Here is a 17,439-nt window from a genome sequence, read left to right on the forward strand (position 1 = left end):
CATTCTGGATTGCAGAATGCCACCTTGCATACCATCTGCAGGATAGGAGAAGGGCTGTTCAGTGAGAAAAAAGAGAGACTTTCCTCCTTTTCTGTGTAGCTTTTGCCACTCTGTGGATTATCTACAAACACGACATCCGATCCTCATGCTAGGAAATGAATTTGCTATTTTACCAAGCACCTGCACTGACTACAAAGTGTTTGAAGTTGGGAAAGACTGTACACTGAAGCAGGAAAAAATGCCTTCTGTTTTCCTGGGGGGCCCTCTCCACCCTGTGGATCAGCTCCAACCTCAGAAGCTTATCTGTAAAGAGAGGCTGCCTACTAAAGCAGCAGCATTCTCCTATTCACTAGGCAAGCCCCACCTGAGTTGCTTGCCTAGGGACCAGTACCTGCTTTTAACAAATGGGTTTTAACAGATTGACAGAGGCCAGGCATCTGTCAGAACCCTCCACCATTCATATCAGTGTTGTGTTTGGCAGGTCATTTATTATCAGAAGCAACATGGAGAAAGGAGCAGGATAGCAACACCAAAGGGTTTAACTGACAACATAGTTTAACAGCTCTTGCACACACTCCATCAGAATTTCTCCATCTGGCAAGGAGGCAAAACAGAAGGTTTAGAAACAGAACAGAGACTAGTTGAGGATAATCAATTAATGCTACTATAGTTTTCTTGTTTGAGCTCTTTAACTTAGCAATGAGGAAAAGCCCATGTTTTGAGACATGGGGGTTATGTTTTTCAGCCTAGTAATAACCAACCCTCCCAATCAATGTTGATTATCTGCCATTTGCAGATCACAAGAACTTATCAATATCAATTGAGTGTGTGTTTGTGCGTGTGTGAACTATACATCCATATGCACATATGTACATACATAAGCCCTGAATTTACTATAAGTCAACATTTTTATGATTTGGATATGATAAACAGCTTATAAAATCTGCCAGATGATAGCAAAATAATTTTTAAAAAGTTTTTAAAAATGTTTTCAGTTTGGTCAACAGCAAGGCCAGCAAACTGACCTTGAAAAATTCTTTAGAACTGTTTAAGATACACATTTCTAGTAAGAACAGAATTTGATTACAGGTTTTGCATTTGTCCCAGGTTTCTATTTTTGCTCAATTTCCCTCTGTTTACTAAGAATCAGGCATGTTCATTCTGAAGTGCCTTGATCTTTGTTTTTTTTAGCACCAAAATGGTTCTGTGTCCAGTTCAATACTAGTGCCTCTCATGAAATTGCTTTCTCATTGTGATTGTCATTTTATTGCAACATTAGTAACAAGAGGACATTCAGGAAATGCTGTTGCAACACAGTATTCTGTTGGTGTATATGTGTATATATAGCACATAGGTAAACACAAAGATCTACTTCTTTGCAAAGAGAGGGCTGGACATCATCTGCATTCAGAATGAATCGAGCTATTATTTGGACTGGTAATCTTAGATTCAATAACATGTTTATATGTTGGATGTTGATGCTGTGTTAACCTATTGATTAACTTATTTATGCTTCTGTGCAACTATGCAGTATCCTTTTTCCATATAAAATTCATAGAAATACCTCTAAATAGGTATTTCTATCATAAAGGCCACATTTTGTGCTTTGTGGTTTGTGGTTTGTGCTTTCAAATCTCTTTCTATCAATGGAATATAGTGGGGAAAGTATAGTGACAAGATGCACATGACAAGGAAACACATGACTGCAGTATCTCAGTATCTTTAATAGGGAACTGAAGTTGAACTCTACAAATGGCCTGTTCAAAGTCTTTATCTTATTTGTGTTATAACTTGTAGGGTTATTTCAGTAAAATTTTCAAGGAGTAAATTTCTCCCAATATATTTCTAGGCTGAGGTTCACCATTAGTAATGGTGGTAGCCCAGCTTGTCTGATTTCTTCTAGGCAGGCCAATCTGCACAACTCTGTTGCGAAGTTCTAATGATGAAGCATCCAAGGTTCCATAGATTATAAAACTATGGGCAAAAAGCTATTTGTACTACTTCTTCTCCTTCCTGGTGCAGGAGCCATAGGATTCTGCTGTACTATAGGATCTTTGGTACAATCAGAGCACTTTAGAAGGTCTATACAACAATATGAGAGATTATAGGGAAACTGGGAAAGGAATAGAAGAAAATAAAGAAATGGGTCAGTCACTCGACAGTTTATTTTGCCAACAGAAACTTAGCTCAAGTGGAGAAGAATCTGGGAAAAAGCATTCAAAGACATTCTGTCTTAATTAGCTCACTAAGAAAAAGGCTGAGAAATTCCTGTAACAGTTTTCAGAATTTTGTATTTATCCCAGACCAGAATTCAAATAAAATCTGTGTAGTTCTTGCTTCTTTGATCTTCTTTGCTCTATCTGGATTGATAATCAGGTTCTCATTCAGGTTTGCATGGATGATATCAAGGAGTTTAGGTTTTCAATAGCTGTGATGGGAATTGGTTACTGCCATTATTCTGTGTAGGAGATACCTGTATTTAAAGTTTCAGTTAAAAAGATAAATACTAATGCAAACTAAAAAAGAATAGAAAAATAAAAAATATAGTAAAGAAAAAAAGAAGCAGATAAAGAAATGTCTTCTCCCTTTATCCCAACATGATGGGATGTGTAAACAATTATAAAGTATAAATAAATATATAAACAATTTTAGTAACTTATTACCTTCTCTTAAAATGCCACAAATGAACTATTCTTTCCATCTCTCATCTATCTATAAACAAATCCTTAAAGCCTTGTTGTTAAGTACTGATCACCAACAGTCAATTAAGATTTACTAGATGTAACAACATATCTATTTTAACTTTGATCAAACCAACCAACTTTATATTCCTTCCCTTTACTTTTAACATCTTAATCGTTAGTCTTTTCAAAGAATATCTTAGAATTTGATTTCTTTTTTTTCTTTGTCCCTTCTTACAAACTTCTTTAACCAGTCTTTTTTGTAAATTCAGTGTAGGAAAATCATCAAGGCCACTTTCTTAATTTGTTATTTAAATATACATTTTAATTATTAAGACATCAGTTGGTTTCTTTTCTATGTCCAGTGTAGCTTTTTTTCTTTATCATTCCTGTAGCCTGTCATTTTAAAATTCACTTTCAGATCAGTATGAATTTTGTCAGGTAAAACTTTTTCCTCTTTTATAACATTTTGAAGTCAGTTTATCTATAGAGGCAGATACTCTTAAAATTAACTTCTGGGTCCATGGTTCAAAAATATCCTTCGATGTGTCCTATCTCAAAAGTGCTTTTTCAAGAGGCAACTGGACTTTCGGGGGGGGAGGGTTTGAAGACATTTTGCTTCTCATCTAAGAAGCTTCTTCAGCTCTGAAGATGAGAGGTGAAAAATCTTAAAAGAAAAACCAGAAAGTCCAGTTGCCTCTTAAAAAAACACCTTTGGGACAACCATGGCCTGGATGACTGAGAATCTCCATAGACAAATATGTCCAATGTTTTTAAAAATGCTTTTTTTACATTAGTAAGTCAATTTCAAGAGTTCTGTAATTGCAATTTTTACTTCCTATCAGTTCCATCTAGTATCCAACCTTCAAAGTCTAATGTTATCATTTTTTTAAAGAGAGAATTATTTAAAAGAAGTCACCTTGAACTGCAAGATGAGCAGCAAATAAATTAATAAAAATTAAAAGAATAAAAGCATTTCCCTCTGGAAAAGATTCTTATAATTAATTTTAAAATATTATTTCCAATCTATTTAGATCCTTAGTCTGTTTATAACTTTCCAGAAGCCAAATTCTAACATCCTTTTATTGTTTATTCTAAAATATACTTTTAAGAAGTTTTTAAACTTGTATTTAAAACCACTTTTGCTAAGGATTGAAGTAAACTCACATAATGCTGTAAACCTTATCAGTTGAAATGTTCCTAATAACTGAAAGGCAGTTAACAAGCAATTTCTGAAACTGATTTGAAAATATTTGATATGAGAATCCATTAACTTTTTGAAGGCACTGACAACACCTTCAGCAAGGTATTTATTCCCTCATCTCCCAGAGCCCTAAGCCTTCTGGAGATTTCTGTCTTGAGGTCTCACCACAAGAAGCAACTGCCAGGAGCACTTGTTGTGAGCGATCTCAATCCTCTCTTTGTCCAGAGACAGATTACAAAGAGCTAGTCTACTTGGCAGGGTCTTCATTTTGGTGTGGTCACCTAAAAGTGAAGCCACCTTCAATTCACCATTTCCTTCCCAGAAATCCCTTTATATGGGAGGTTCTGGATCAGCAAAATAGATTATTAGAGGACCATAAGTGACCTGCAGAGGCTAAGAATGTACTTTTTTGAAAGTGACCCATTTCTTCCGCATCCAACTTTTATATTTTTCTTGACATACTCAACTCACACTTCCAATAATTTCTCTCCTGACATTCTCAACTCTCACTAGCTATGTAAGTAGAAGCATTTTGTATGTAGCATTTTCATTTCTTTCAACACACATTCCGTATAAGAGAGCACATATTACCGAGTACACTACGGTAACTGAACTAGCAGTTGCAAATCAGATTTCACCATGAACCCCAATTCATTTACTTGCTCTAAAATTTGGACATGAATAGATTGCAAAAATTAATTGATTTTTCCTGTGAGTTTAGGTCATCATTTCATTTCAGATTCTTATGCCTCATTACCTTAAAGTAGTTATCTGACATCTGCCACAAATCATGCAGATTTGCAATCACAGAATTGTCTGCATATATTTCCATCCCAGGCTAATGCAGTTCTAACATTCCTCCAATGATTCCTCAGACATAAATATATTAAAGAACCCAAAAGATATCATATATCCTTGTCTTACTACGTTTCTCATTGTTGAAGCATTCATTAAGCATTCCATTTACTTTCTTATATGCTTTACTTCTATATATTCTACACATGTTACATTCAGCATCCAACCAGCCTTCAACTTCATTTTCATGGGAAAAGTTCTACAATTCACACCTCTATGCATTCACTGTATTAATAATGCATGATAAAGTTTCCTGTTTGCTTTCATTTCTTGGCAACCTGCTGAAGAGAAAAAAAATCTAGTATGTACATCCCCTATTTGACACGAAAGCAAACAGCACTTCATAAGTTTTACTTACTGAAGCTTGCTATACTCTTTCAATTAGAATTCTACCTTCCTACATATGTTTAACAAACCAATACTTTCTATGAGTTTAGTTTTTGTTCTTATTACTTTTCATTGGATAAAAAGTGTACTCTAACTTTATTATTCATGCTAACTTCATTGTGTGTGTGTGTGTGTGTGTGTGTTGGGAGAATGAGAGAGGGGGAGGGAGGGAGGGAGAGAGGGAGAGAAAGATAAATTAGTCATACCTGTGTCACCTGTATCATGCATTGCTAATGTAATGTAATATAGTTCAGTTTTTACACATCTTGACCAGGATGCCACAATTTTCATCAAATATACCCACACTATTCTTAAAGAACTAGGTTCTTTAGTCTATAGACTACCTTGCAGAGCCAACATATAGGTGCCTTTGGTACCCCACCAAAAAAGATACAAGCAGTTTTCTGGTGCATTCAAAGTAAAATATAAAAAAGCATTGATAGTAAATATTAATCATATTATACATCATAATCCTAAATCCAAAGAGGCTATATTACTTAATTTGTTTTCTATTTCCCTTTTAATTCCAGGTTTAGCTGTCTTGCTGTTTCTTCACTGCAGTAAGTAATCATATAGAACCATCTTATTTCGTAACAAATCATGAGAAAACAAGAAAGATTAAAGCTCAATTTATTGGGCTCTAATAAAATATTCCCCATAAAGAAATCAACAACATTAAAAGAGCATGTGGGTTGGTGATACCTTTCGTGAGCTCAAGCAACATGAGAAGTTAGATTTAGACATTCACCAACCATAAGCAGGACAACAAGTGACAAATAATGGTTTATGCCAGATATAGTCACTTTTGTGAGATGGGTTGTGACATAAATTTGATGTAAAAAATATTAAATAAATGTGACACGTTATTTCCTCAAACCTTGAACTGAATGTAGAAAGAAGAAAGGTAGATAAGTGGATGACCCAATAGAAGCAGTTTCTGGAAACAGAAAAACAATAACAAGCAACAGAGAAGAACACATTCTGATAGGTAGAACTCTCTCTTCAGGAACATATTCCGAACAAATAACTTTGCATAGTTCCACTTCATTAGAAAGTAATTTACAGTATTGGAAATTCTGCTATTTGTGCCATTTGTATTACTCTATATTATCACCCTCGTGGTAGCAAAGCTTGATATATTTTAGACATTTCCTAAATACTCATATTTCCTTACCCAAGTCTTTTTTATGAATTTTATATGTGCATGTCTGTGTGCATTTTAATACATGCTTTGGATAAATAATCTTAAAATATGTAAGTGCTTTATACTGCTTTATGTTGTTATACCATTATTTAATGATATTGTCATTCAATCAATATACCAAAATGTTTTTTATACAAGAAGTAATGTTAAAAAGTAAATAACAGAAAAAGTAAATAGGACCCTGATGATGTTGCACCCAATGCCAGTGAATGATTCCCCCAGTATCTCTTGAGTAGTTGTTTTTTAATTTAAATTGGTCTAAAAATTTAACCATGCCTCTTTTAAGTAGTCACAATGAAGCAGATGATTTTATTCTTCCCCTTCTAATTGACACTTCAGAAAGGAACTCCAGGAGAGTGGCCATATTCTGTTTCGTTCCCATTACAATTTACTATGTTTAGAATCTTATACAGTTTTTGAGTATAATTTTTAAATTGTGATTTTATATTTTTACAGTTTAAATATCAGATAGTGAGAAATAGATTCATTTATACCTGTTTTGCCAATTATCCCTTAAGTAACATAAAATAATAGTCACTACTGCATTAAAATTTAAGTATTTTACTAAATAGTTTTAGTAGGCTAGCAAATTAGCTCTGTTTATTTTAGGAAGGTTGATGTACCTTTAATGTTCTATTATATATATTTTTTTATCCTGTTTTAAATAAGTACTTAATTTTTGTCACTGATCACGATAATAAAACTACAAAACTAACATTTCTTAATTTGGTTTCTTTCAGATAGGTTAGACTTTTCTTTCTTACAATTGACCATTATGGTTGGGATTTTAGGAAACTGCAATTCAGTATATCTGGATTTTGCTAGCTTGGGAGTAAGTCATTAAACAGATAAACCAACAGAAATATCTTATTTTCTTGGGAGGAGTGATTAACTGAACAGACCAAGATATCTTTCATATACAATCTCATTTTGACAGGTTCTGCTTTCAAGCTTGTTTGCTATTTCACCAACTGGTCTCAATACAGACAAGATAGAGGGAAATTCTTGCCTAAAGACATTGATCCCAAACTGTGCACTTATCTCATTTATGCATTTGCGGGAATGAAAGACAATAAGATCACAACAGCAGAGTGGAATGATGAACAACTCTACAAGGATTTCAATAACCACAAAAAAACGTATGAAGCAAATTGGGGCGAGGTGGGGTAAGGGGTCTTTCTAGAAATTCCTGGACCTGGGATTTTGCATTATATGATAGTAGAAGGAAATATATAAAAACTTTACGCAGGGAGCTTTATGGAAGTTGAAGTTGAAATGATTCCAAACCTGAGGACTAGATTAGGGGAAAAAATGTTTTAAATTTCTTTTGTATATACTGATGTAGCTGGGAAAAACTGAAAAAAATTTATTTTGCATACATCGTAAAGCACCAACCTGAATCAGGCCCAATGAACTTTTCTAAACATGAAAACTGCATACAGATTGCAAGATCAACTAGTTAAGAAACGAAACGGAATTCTACTAACCATTTTTTTTCTCATTTAGGAATCCTGGATTGAATACACTTTTAGCTATTGGTGGATGGACTTTTGGTAGTACAAAGTAAGAATCTCAGAGATATCTATGGAGGAGACTGTATTCATTATGCTATGATGAACAAGCTTAGGTGGCAACTGCCAAAACACTGGACTAATTCTTAGAATGCTCTGACTCGGGTCCTCTTTGAGGGTCTTACTTTGCAATTATTTTTATTGTTGTACACTGGTATTTCCTATGATATTGCTGATAGTAACAATGACTGCACAAGATTAAAAAAATATGTGATTGTCATAAGGAAAGATGGTAAATGTGTATAAAACTGGCTACTGTACATAGTTAATCATGTAATATAATATTCATGTTTCAAAACCTTCAAAACATCAAATATTATTTGGAACTAAAAATTTTAAAAAATAGAATCAAGCTGAAGATTTGATTGAAAATACATTATTTGGGACTAAGTATTTTTTTCAAGTGAAAAGACTAAGATGGAATCCTCCATGTTCTGTAGTTTGGGTACTGATATTGGATGGCAACACATGTGATATACTGTATGTACATCACAAAGCAAATTTCTATCTTGTTTATTTGTTTGATTTGCTCATATGCAACTTCTTTGGTAGATTCTCTGCAATGGTAGCTACTGCTCCCAACCGCCAGACGTTTATTTCTTCTGTGGTTCCATTCCTCCGAAAATATGACTTTGATGGCTTAGACCTAGACTGGGAATATCCTGGTGCCAGAGGCAGTCCTGCAGAAGATAAGCAACGTTTCACCTTCTTAGTTCAGGTACTGCAAAACTTTTAAGTTCATGATAAAATGCAAACAGCAAATAAGAAGTTTCTTGCCACAATGTTATTTTGTACTGGCAAACTCTATGTACGATAGTGTTAGTGAAATAAAACATCAGGGAATATCCCAAAAGTTGTACAGAATGAATGCTGCTTAATAATTATTTTATTACTGGAACTAAGTCATAACAGACTTGCATACACAGTTACTTGATTACAAAATGTAATATAGGGATACCTTTCTTAATCTAAAGCTAAGAAGCCTCAATGGCATAGTACATATCAGATGTTCAGTGTAAGCCCATTAATAAATATAGCAACTAAGCAATATGTATTTTTTCCTTCTATCCAATCATGTGTGATTCTTCTTGAACTACTCTTTGCAGTTTTCTTTGCAAAGGTTTTTAGAAGTGGTTTGCTATTGCCTCATTCCTAGGACTGAGTAAGAGAGTGATTAGCCCAAGGTAACCCAGTTAGCTTTGTACCTAAAACAGGACTAAAACTCCAAGTATCCTGGTTTCTAGCCTATGCCTTAACCATTACACAAAACTGGCTCTCAAGTGATATGTAATAGGTACCTAAAAATCTCTTTAATAAAAATGCAACTCAAACAAGAGCTATCCTGGATTTGCAGTTACTTTGGAGACAAAAGTGACTGAATTGGTATCACTATCCACTCATTAAATCACCTGCTTCTTTTTAAGTAACCTACATTTTTAATTTATATCTTATTTTTAAAATGACAGGAATAAAACTAATGTTGTTACCTGCTTATCTTAGGAAATGATGAAAGAATTTACAGCAGAAGCCCAGAGGACAGGAAAGAAAAGACTCTTGCTTAGTGCTGCTGTTGCCGCTGGGAAGCAGACTGCTGACAATGCTTATGAAGTGGACAAGATCTCAGCGTGAGTATATGCTGGAAAAAATTATTAACTAAAATACAGAGCATGCTCACATTTAAATTGATTTCATCCGTTAGCTTCAACATTGTAAGTTAACAAGTTCTTATTCCTTAGTTGTAAAACATCATGCTTTGTGGAACCATTCAAATTACAGTAGTCCCATAGTTAGTGACTGTTCAAAGTTACAATGGCACTGAAAAATGTGACTTATGATAATTTTTCATAGTTACAATGTTTGCAACATCCGCATGATCATGTGATCAAAATTCAGATGCTTGGTAACTGGTTCATATTTATGATGATATGCAGTGTCCCAAGGTGATGTGATCACCTTTTTCAACCTTCTGGCAAGCAAAGTCAATGGGGAAGCCAGATTCACTTAACAACCAGATTAGTAACTTTCAACTGCAGTGATTCACTTAACTGTGGCAAGAAAAGTTGTAAAATGGGGCAAAACCCACTTAACAAATGTCTTACTTAACAACAGAAATTTTGGGTTCAATTATGGCTGTACATTGAAGACTATCTGTGTGATGTTAAAGGTGGAATTCACATAATGTACATTTTCTTACTTTCCTCATAGATCTCTGGACTTTATCAACCTCATGACATATGATTTTCATGGAGCCTCAGATGGAGTCACAGGACATGTCAGCCCCCTATTCCCTGACACTGTATGTTATAAACACTTTTTTTTTATCCCATAGAGACTTTTTACATTTACATTTAGAGAAATGATCAAAAGTAATTTACCTATTTAACATTTGTTACATAGGGAAAAGAGTTTAACAAAAACAGGGATTGAGAATCAGCATGCTGGTTTAAAATATTTTATTCAACTCTTTCCCTTTTAATCTATTCATGTTGTACACCTGAAAAATTACAACTTGGTTCTCTAAACAGTGACTCTCAACAATTATTAGCTCCTTAAAACTATTAGTAAAAAGATATGTGAGAAGTGCTTTTCTTAATAGCTATCATTCTATTTCTTTTTTTAAGAGTTAAGCTAACTGATTTTGCCAGGTTGTTTGTAAACTTCTAAGTGGGCATGAATGCTGGTAAAGCAGTCATGGGGACTGGCCCGCCCCGCCTGCACCTGCAGAGGAGGCATACTGTGATCCCGTAAGCCAAGGAATTTCAGCTGGCAGGATCCCAGAGAAGAGCCTTCTCTGCTGTGGCTCCTGCCCTCTGGAAGAGCAGACATCCTAACAAGACATCAAAAACCACCACAAAACCAGACATCCTAACCCCTGAGGTGAGATTGGCTCCCACCCTCCTGACTTTTCGTAAGAGCCTTAAGACCTGGCTCTACCAGGTGGCTTGGGGCCCGATGGGAAAGCTTCATACTGGAGGTGGTTGGCTAATTACAACCTAATCTCACCCCCACCCCACATCTGTCCAACTCCCTCCTTTGCAACCTTGTATTAATGATTTTATCTGCTGTTCTATTTTATAATTGATGGTTTTAGTATTTTTATATTGTAAGCCTCCCAGAGTCATTAGATACCAGTTGGGCAACAAATAAGTTTCATAATAAAATAAATTATAATAACATATAATCAATGACTGCAAATTGAGGCATAGCAGCAGAAAAGCTGTATTAGAAAGATCATAGTATAAATCTAATCTGGTGGATATTTAAAATGAGTGCATTGAGGATCCTAGGATTGTGCACACTTCAAAAATGATTAAGAAGTACTCAGCACCTCTCTACTATTCACTCAGTCTGCCCCTTCTCTTTTTTCAAGCTTCTGGATGAGGGAAGGTCTCTGCATTAAAGAGTCTGATTTAGTTCTGCCAAATAACTTCCTAATTATTTTTAAAATGTGCTAAGTTATACTAGATTCATCTGTATGCATGGAGTATAAAATATTGAATGTCATTCATTAATCATACCTGTTCGAATTTAAATTGCCTAGATTATTCTATAGGAAGTTAAGGAACGTATGCTATTATTTATAGATTATTTTTGTAAAAAGAAACATGAATATGTAATGTCAGATAAGAAAAAATATATTTCAGAATATAAAGGTTTTTTTAATATTATGCTATCTTAGAATATATATCTATCTGTTAAACTATTTGTACCTTCCTCACATCATCTAGTGAATATATGGATGAAATACAATTTTGAAATACCTTTATTATTTTTCAAGTATCTATATCTTAAGCATTTGTAGATGGAGTTAGCATACAATATCAATGTGTTAATCTTTTTCCTAAAGCAAAACAATTCGTTTCCTGCCTGTTCCTGATACTTCATGAGTAAAATAGTGAATGACATCCAAAGAGCTTGAGTGACAATAGAGTTTTACTCATTAGTTTACTTTCTATTATCTTTCTTGCATTCCTTACAAAGCTGCTGCATACATTCATAAGATCCTCTAAAGTAGGAATCAATACAACATGTTATTGGTAGCCTTCCAGATATTTCTGAAATTCAGAATTGGAAATACTGATAAGACAACTTTAACTGCAGCTGAAAACGTGGAAGGCAAGGAAGTTCCTCACCCATTTGAAGGGAATAAACTTTTCCTCAGTATGAAGTGAAAGGCTACAGTTGGGAATTAAAATTACCAGTCTGAATGTTTTAAAATAGAACTATTTTCTTTGGTATACATGACATTGTCTTCACCAATATATTTATGTTAAGACTGTAGCATAACTGAATAATAAAAGGATTTAACCTCAAAACCAGACAAAATGGAGTGAAGTCTTGCTTATTCATTTATGCTTATTCAAAGGACAATGCTGTGCAGTACTGGAAGAGCAAGGGAGCACCACCTAAAAAGATCATTCTGGGAATTCCTGCCTATGGACGATCCTTCACCCTTTCTACTTCACAGAATGGAGTGAAGGCACCAACTTCAGGCCCTGGCACAGCTGGTATTTACACAAAAGAAAGAGGATTTTTGGCTTATTATGAGGTAAGGAAAAGATACATAGTTATGCCCCCTTTACTTCTCTAAACAAGGATAAATTTCAAGGTCCAATACTTGTTCATGTTTGATTTCCTGAAGAGATGTATTGATATTTTTAAATGTGCAGGAATGTATTGTACATTTACAAATATACGGATTGATATAGGTGAAAGGTGAATCAATATACTCACTGCTTCCAAAACAGATATCTAGAATGAAGCATCTTGGGTGTTATCAGTGGATAAAGTTCAAATGATTGGTTTAGATCAGACTATTTCTCTCCCTTTCCCTTTCTCTACCTCCTTTGAAAAATTTACAGTCAGCCCATTAGTTCCTTAGGGCAGACTAACAAAGTCCTAGATTACAACTTCCTTATTGTGGGGTTGCAATGAGATTGCCTTCTTCTCTTACTATTCTTTTTCTCTATTGCAAACCTAATCTTAATAGACACAAGGGATGAAACCAGGGAGAAATTTGTTGTTCCTTGTGTCCTACAATTTATCTGAAAAGTTTCTAATAAAAACTTTGGCCAATTATTAAAGATGTATTCTTGGTATATCCTGAGTTATTTATACTTCTTTGCCAAACCAAAATTCAACTGTCTCAAGTCAAGTATATTTTGTTTCAGATCTGTGACTTTAAAAATGGTGCTACCACAAAAGTGATTGAAAGTCAGAAAGTTCCATATTCCTTCAAAGGAAACCAATGGGTAGGATACGATGATGTCAGTAGCATTACCAATAAGGTAAGGCTTATATATTTTAATTTAAATATGTATGTATTCTTCGAGCATAGCTAAGCAACATTTCTGTTCATAAATCACAAGTTGGTAGCAAAATAGACTGCTTAAGGGTCCTTTATATCTGAAAGGCACTTTTGTAGAAATTACAATAGTCCTCGTTTTACTAAGTATATATCAGTGAAAACCTATGGTTAATCATATTTTCCTCAGACATATTTAACCCTGTAACTATGCAGGGCTGGCTTGAGACATTTTGATGCTCTAGGTAAAGTCATATTCTGGCACCCCCTGTGTAAATTGGGACCCTCTTGTTTCTTGTTTCTTTCCAGGTTTTGAGTTTCACACTTACAATTTTCAGCCTGGATAATCCCCTCCCCCATTTTGGGGGGGAGGGGGACATTTTCAATATATTTACCGTACATCACAGTAAATAATTTTAAATACATCACCATCCATTGTAGTCACAGGGCAACCATTCTGTACAATTATATTTAACCCTCAAGTGAGTGCACTAGTATATGAATATAACGTTGATTAGCTGATATTATACAACTTGGTCATGCAGTACCTTCCTATTAAACTTTGGTCTTGCATCATGAATATTATCACCTTCCTGAATTTATAATGGTAATAATAATTTGTTTCTCATGCCTTGCAATATCTGGCTAGTGTGCTATTCATTACTGCTTGACCAACTTTGGGAGTATTTTCAAAAAGGGTAGAAAGAAAAAGTTCTAAAACACCAAGGAAGGATTAGCAGATTTTATACTTATATTTCAGCAGTCTTCCATTTTTGCACCCCATAAAATTTGGTGCCCTAGACAAGTTCCTAGTTGCCAGGCCTAACACCACCCCCAAACCATGACAAATCATGGCAGCTGAAACTGTTGAGCTTCAAACTGTTGACTTCTATTTGAGTTCAAGCCTTTAAGTTCCTATTTTCTGTTTCATTCAGGTTCAGTATTTGAAAAAACAAAACTTGGGTGGTGGTATGGTGTGGGCCTTAGACCTAGATGACTTCAATGGCTCCTTTTGCAAAGAAGGAAGATATCCACTTATTCAAACTCTGAAAAAGCAGCTGAGTTCCACAAATTAATTGGGTAATATTGTACTTTTTTTTCTTGGAATCATATTTTAAACCCAAGGCTAAAAAGGAACTAAGCATTTTCCTAACATCCTCATTCTACTGGTATTTCCCATTATATAGCAATGATGAGGTATGACAGTTTTCAGTACATCTGTAAAAGGGAAAACATTTTCTTTACCATACTATGTTTATTCTTATACCTTATATCTTGTAAGCGATTGACAAATCAATTTTTTTTAAAAAAAATAATGCTCAAGACTTTATTATCACTTTTCCCCAATACAAACATCTATAGCCATCTGAAATAGTAAACATTACTAGTAAATATTTATTATCTTGCCCTCTGATAGATCAACTATGTATGGTTCCCCAAAAGTGCATCTTTTGACTGCCTTGCCTCTTATTCCATTCAGCTTTATTGAATGGCTCTAAAGTCTAGTATTAGAAAGATGCTGGCAGTGGGGAAGCATAGAAAGTCTTTTTTCTTTCCACTCAGGGTCTTTGTCCCCATTGGGAACAATCAGCACAAAAAGCAACAACAATATACCAATTTCATGATCTGTTGAGAGATTATTCATCTTAAGTACAACAGAGCAACAGAAGAACAGAGTTGAAAGGGACCGTAAGAGGCCTTCCATGCCACATTGGTCAGCACAGCCTGAACAGGCAAGAAAAGGTTGCCAGCTGTATAACCTATACTGTATAGAAAAGATTCTAGAGAAAATTTGACATTAGAGAATCTTATTTCATTTCAAGGGAATAGCTAGGAGGAATAATATGACATGGTGGGGTGAGATTCTACGATGTCCTCAGGTTTTGATTTTCTTTTTGATAAATGTAGCATACTTGGAGGGAACATAAATATTTCTAAAATGCCACTTTAATGATACTATTATTTTGCAAACAATTTTATTGTTCCTTCCCACCCACCCCTTTATTGCTGCCTTGGTAGCAAATCAGATTTAGCCACGTGGGATTGTCACTGAGAACAAATAAATTGAATCAGGTTCATAGAAACGTTTTTTGAATAGGAAGATATTTTCTTTTATCTTTACAATTACTGTATCTCACTCCAAAAATATCTCCAAAGTGCTCAAAAAAATCCCCCTTCCCATTTAATCTTTACATCCACTCAGGTACTTTATGGCCTTAATCGATTTGTTGGGCTTAATCACAAAATAAATTTAGAATTTATTTTTCTCTCCACATGATACATTGATGGAATAAGTTTCTTTTTTAAAATAAAGTAAAACCCTTATGTTTGTTATGATTCCTCCCCAAAATGTATTTGTTTGACATTTCTAAATGCCATGTCTGAATGCATGTTTACAGAAGTTACTTGCCCTTTCAACAACACAGATATAAATGAAGATTTGCTGCTCTATGGCAACCCCAAATCTGTGGAACAATTAGTCCTCTCCCCTGAGTCCAGAATGGACCCCACTTTGTTTGCTTTTAGGAGGGTAGTCAAGATGCAACTTTTTTGTTCATCATTGAATTTTGAAATGCTATTTCATTCAGTTGTTGATAATATACATTATTATTATCTCTTGTATTCATTAAACATGAAACTCAGTCAACTGAAATTTAAAAATGTATCACAAATATAATTGACTGGTGCTAATGGTTGATATGGGTTGCTGCCAGCATCCTAGGTGTCAACCAAATATTTTCTTAAGGTGGATGATGATGATGATGATGATAATGATGATGACCCCAACTAAAAAGGAGCCATAGCAATTGAAAATATGAAAGAGACTCCAAACACATGGAGACAGGTCTTCAAGGACTTCCAGAACACTATATTTATCTCTAGGAGTGGGGGTGGGCACTATTGCAGAGGCAGAAGAGGACAGCAACAAAGAAAGTATCTCCTGGGCTGTAAGCTAACCAGAACTTTAGGGGAGGGGGGCAGGAAATAAAGTTGAGAGATACTATGTAGCTTGAAAAATTGCTAAGCTTATATTATTCTTTTGGCAGGTTTCCCTTTCCGTTTTAGCAACGGTCCTGAAGATGAAATGTCATATCTAGATTCAACACAAACTGCTTCATCAGCAGCAAACAGTTTTTCACCTTGATAAGGCTAAAGGGATCTACAGCATCTTAAATTATATGATGAATTAGAGTATAAGTAATCAAGAAGTCTTTCTGATCCAACAAATACCATTTCCATATGCTGGATCCAGTAAAACTAATACTTGACAATCCATACAGATGTTGCAACTATTTTAATTGAAGCACTAGTCCTCACTAGTCCAGAAGATGTTTCTATAATTTCTATAACTAGCAATGTATTGTCTCTAAATTAAACTATCCATTCTTTCCAATGTATTCATCAACAAATTTCTCTAACCTTTAATAAATGCATACTATCCTTTGATTCTTCATTCCAGTGTGTAAACAACCAAGATATTATTACATTATAATAATACTAATTACTATTTCATAGTAATAGTGACTAGAAATAAAATAATTTCAGTGATAGCAGTTATATTTTTGTTTGTAACCTTACAGATTACAGTATTAACAAATTATATTAAACAATGGCCTCTCTATTTGAGTCTATTCACTTTGCTACTGGTCATCCTCTTCTCTTTCCTTCCACCTCTCCCAGCATCATAGACTTCTCTAGAGAGCTAGTCTTTGCATAATGTGCCCAAAGTAGGATAAAGATTAAGTTTGTGCTGGAGATGAATCTGATAGAAAATTAACTATATTATTTTACAACAGCATGGTGCAGCAAAAAACCAAGCATTGTAGCTCTGTCATTTATGGAGGCTGAATGCTGTGCTAGGAAGAAGCATGCATAGAGTTTCCAAGGCTGAACAAAATAACCAATTCCAATTACATTATCTGAAAACTCTGTGGGATATATAAGGAATGCATGCACAAAGCAACCCAGATCCAATTTAAAATATGTAGACACTATCTATATAGACTATGCACAAATCTTTTTTTTCACTTGGCAGTATATCTGGTCTAGAAACTCCTTTCATTATTTTATTTGATTAATTCATTATTACCATATAAGAGACAGATTAATCACTTAGTTTTACATTTATAGCATGACTTGAATATTACGTTCTAAAACAAGCTGTGGACTGCATTTATCTTATCTGATGTTGAAATTAGGATTACATCAATTGTGTTTGTGTCATGGGTCAA

The 17,439-nt window shown here is 34.5% G+C and overlaps 1 protein-coding gene across 1 annotated transcript; it reads left to right on the top strand.

The window, feature by feature from the left end:
- The first annotated feature begins 1,308 nt into the window (after positions 1-1,308).
- Positions 1,309-16,848, top strand: LOC113446120 (chitotriosidase-1). Its single transcript, XM_026715607.2, has 11 exons — positions 1,309-1,437; positions 5,658-5,687; positions 7,269-7,470; positions 7,838-7,894; positions 8,455-8,620; positions 9,403-9,527; positions 10,108-10,198; positions 12,269-12,451; positions 13,074-13,190; positions 14,143-14,287; positions 16,255-16,848. Exons 1-10 carry the CDS (start codon positions 1,413-1,415, stop codon positions 14,281-14,283), a joined length of 1,137 nt encoding a protein of 378 aa, XP_026571392.1. The 5' UTR covers positions 1,309-1,412; the 3' UTR covers positions 14,284-14,287; positions 16,255-16,848.
- The last annotated feature ends 591 nt before the right edge of the window (positions 16,849-17,439 follow it).

Source organism: Pseudonaja textilis, chromosome 3 (assembly GCF_049901715.1).
Source record: "Pseudonaja textilis isolate UNSWEBS1 chromosome 3, rPseTex1.2, whole genome shotgun sequence".
Taxonomy (NCBI): domain Eukaryota; kingdom Metazoa; phylum Chordata; class Lepidosauria; order Squamata; family Elapidae; genus Pseudonaja; species Pseudonaja textilis.

Coding starts and splice junctions, on each gene's coding strand:
- LOC113446120 (XM_026715607.2), top strand. CDS start 1,413: ATGAATCGAGCTATTATTTGGACTG. Junction 5,688..7,268: donor CTTGCTGTTTCTTCACTGCA/GTAAGTAATCAT, acceptor TCATTTTGACAG/GTTCTGCTTTCAAGCTTGTT. Junction 13,191..14,142: donor TCAGTAGCATTACCAATAAG/GTAAGGCTTATA, acceptor TGTTTCATTCAG/GTTCAGTATTTGAAAAAACA.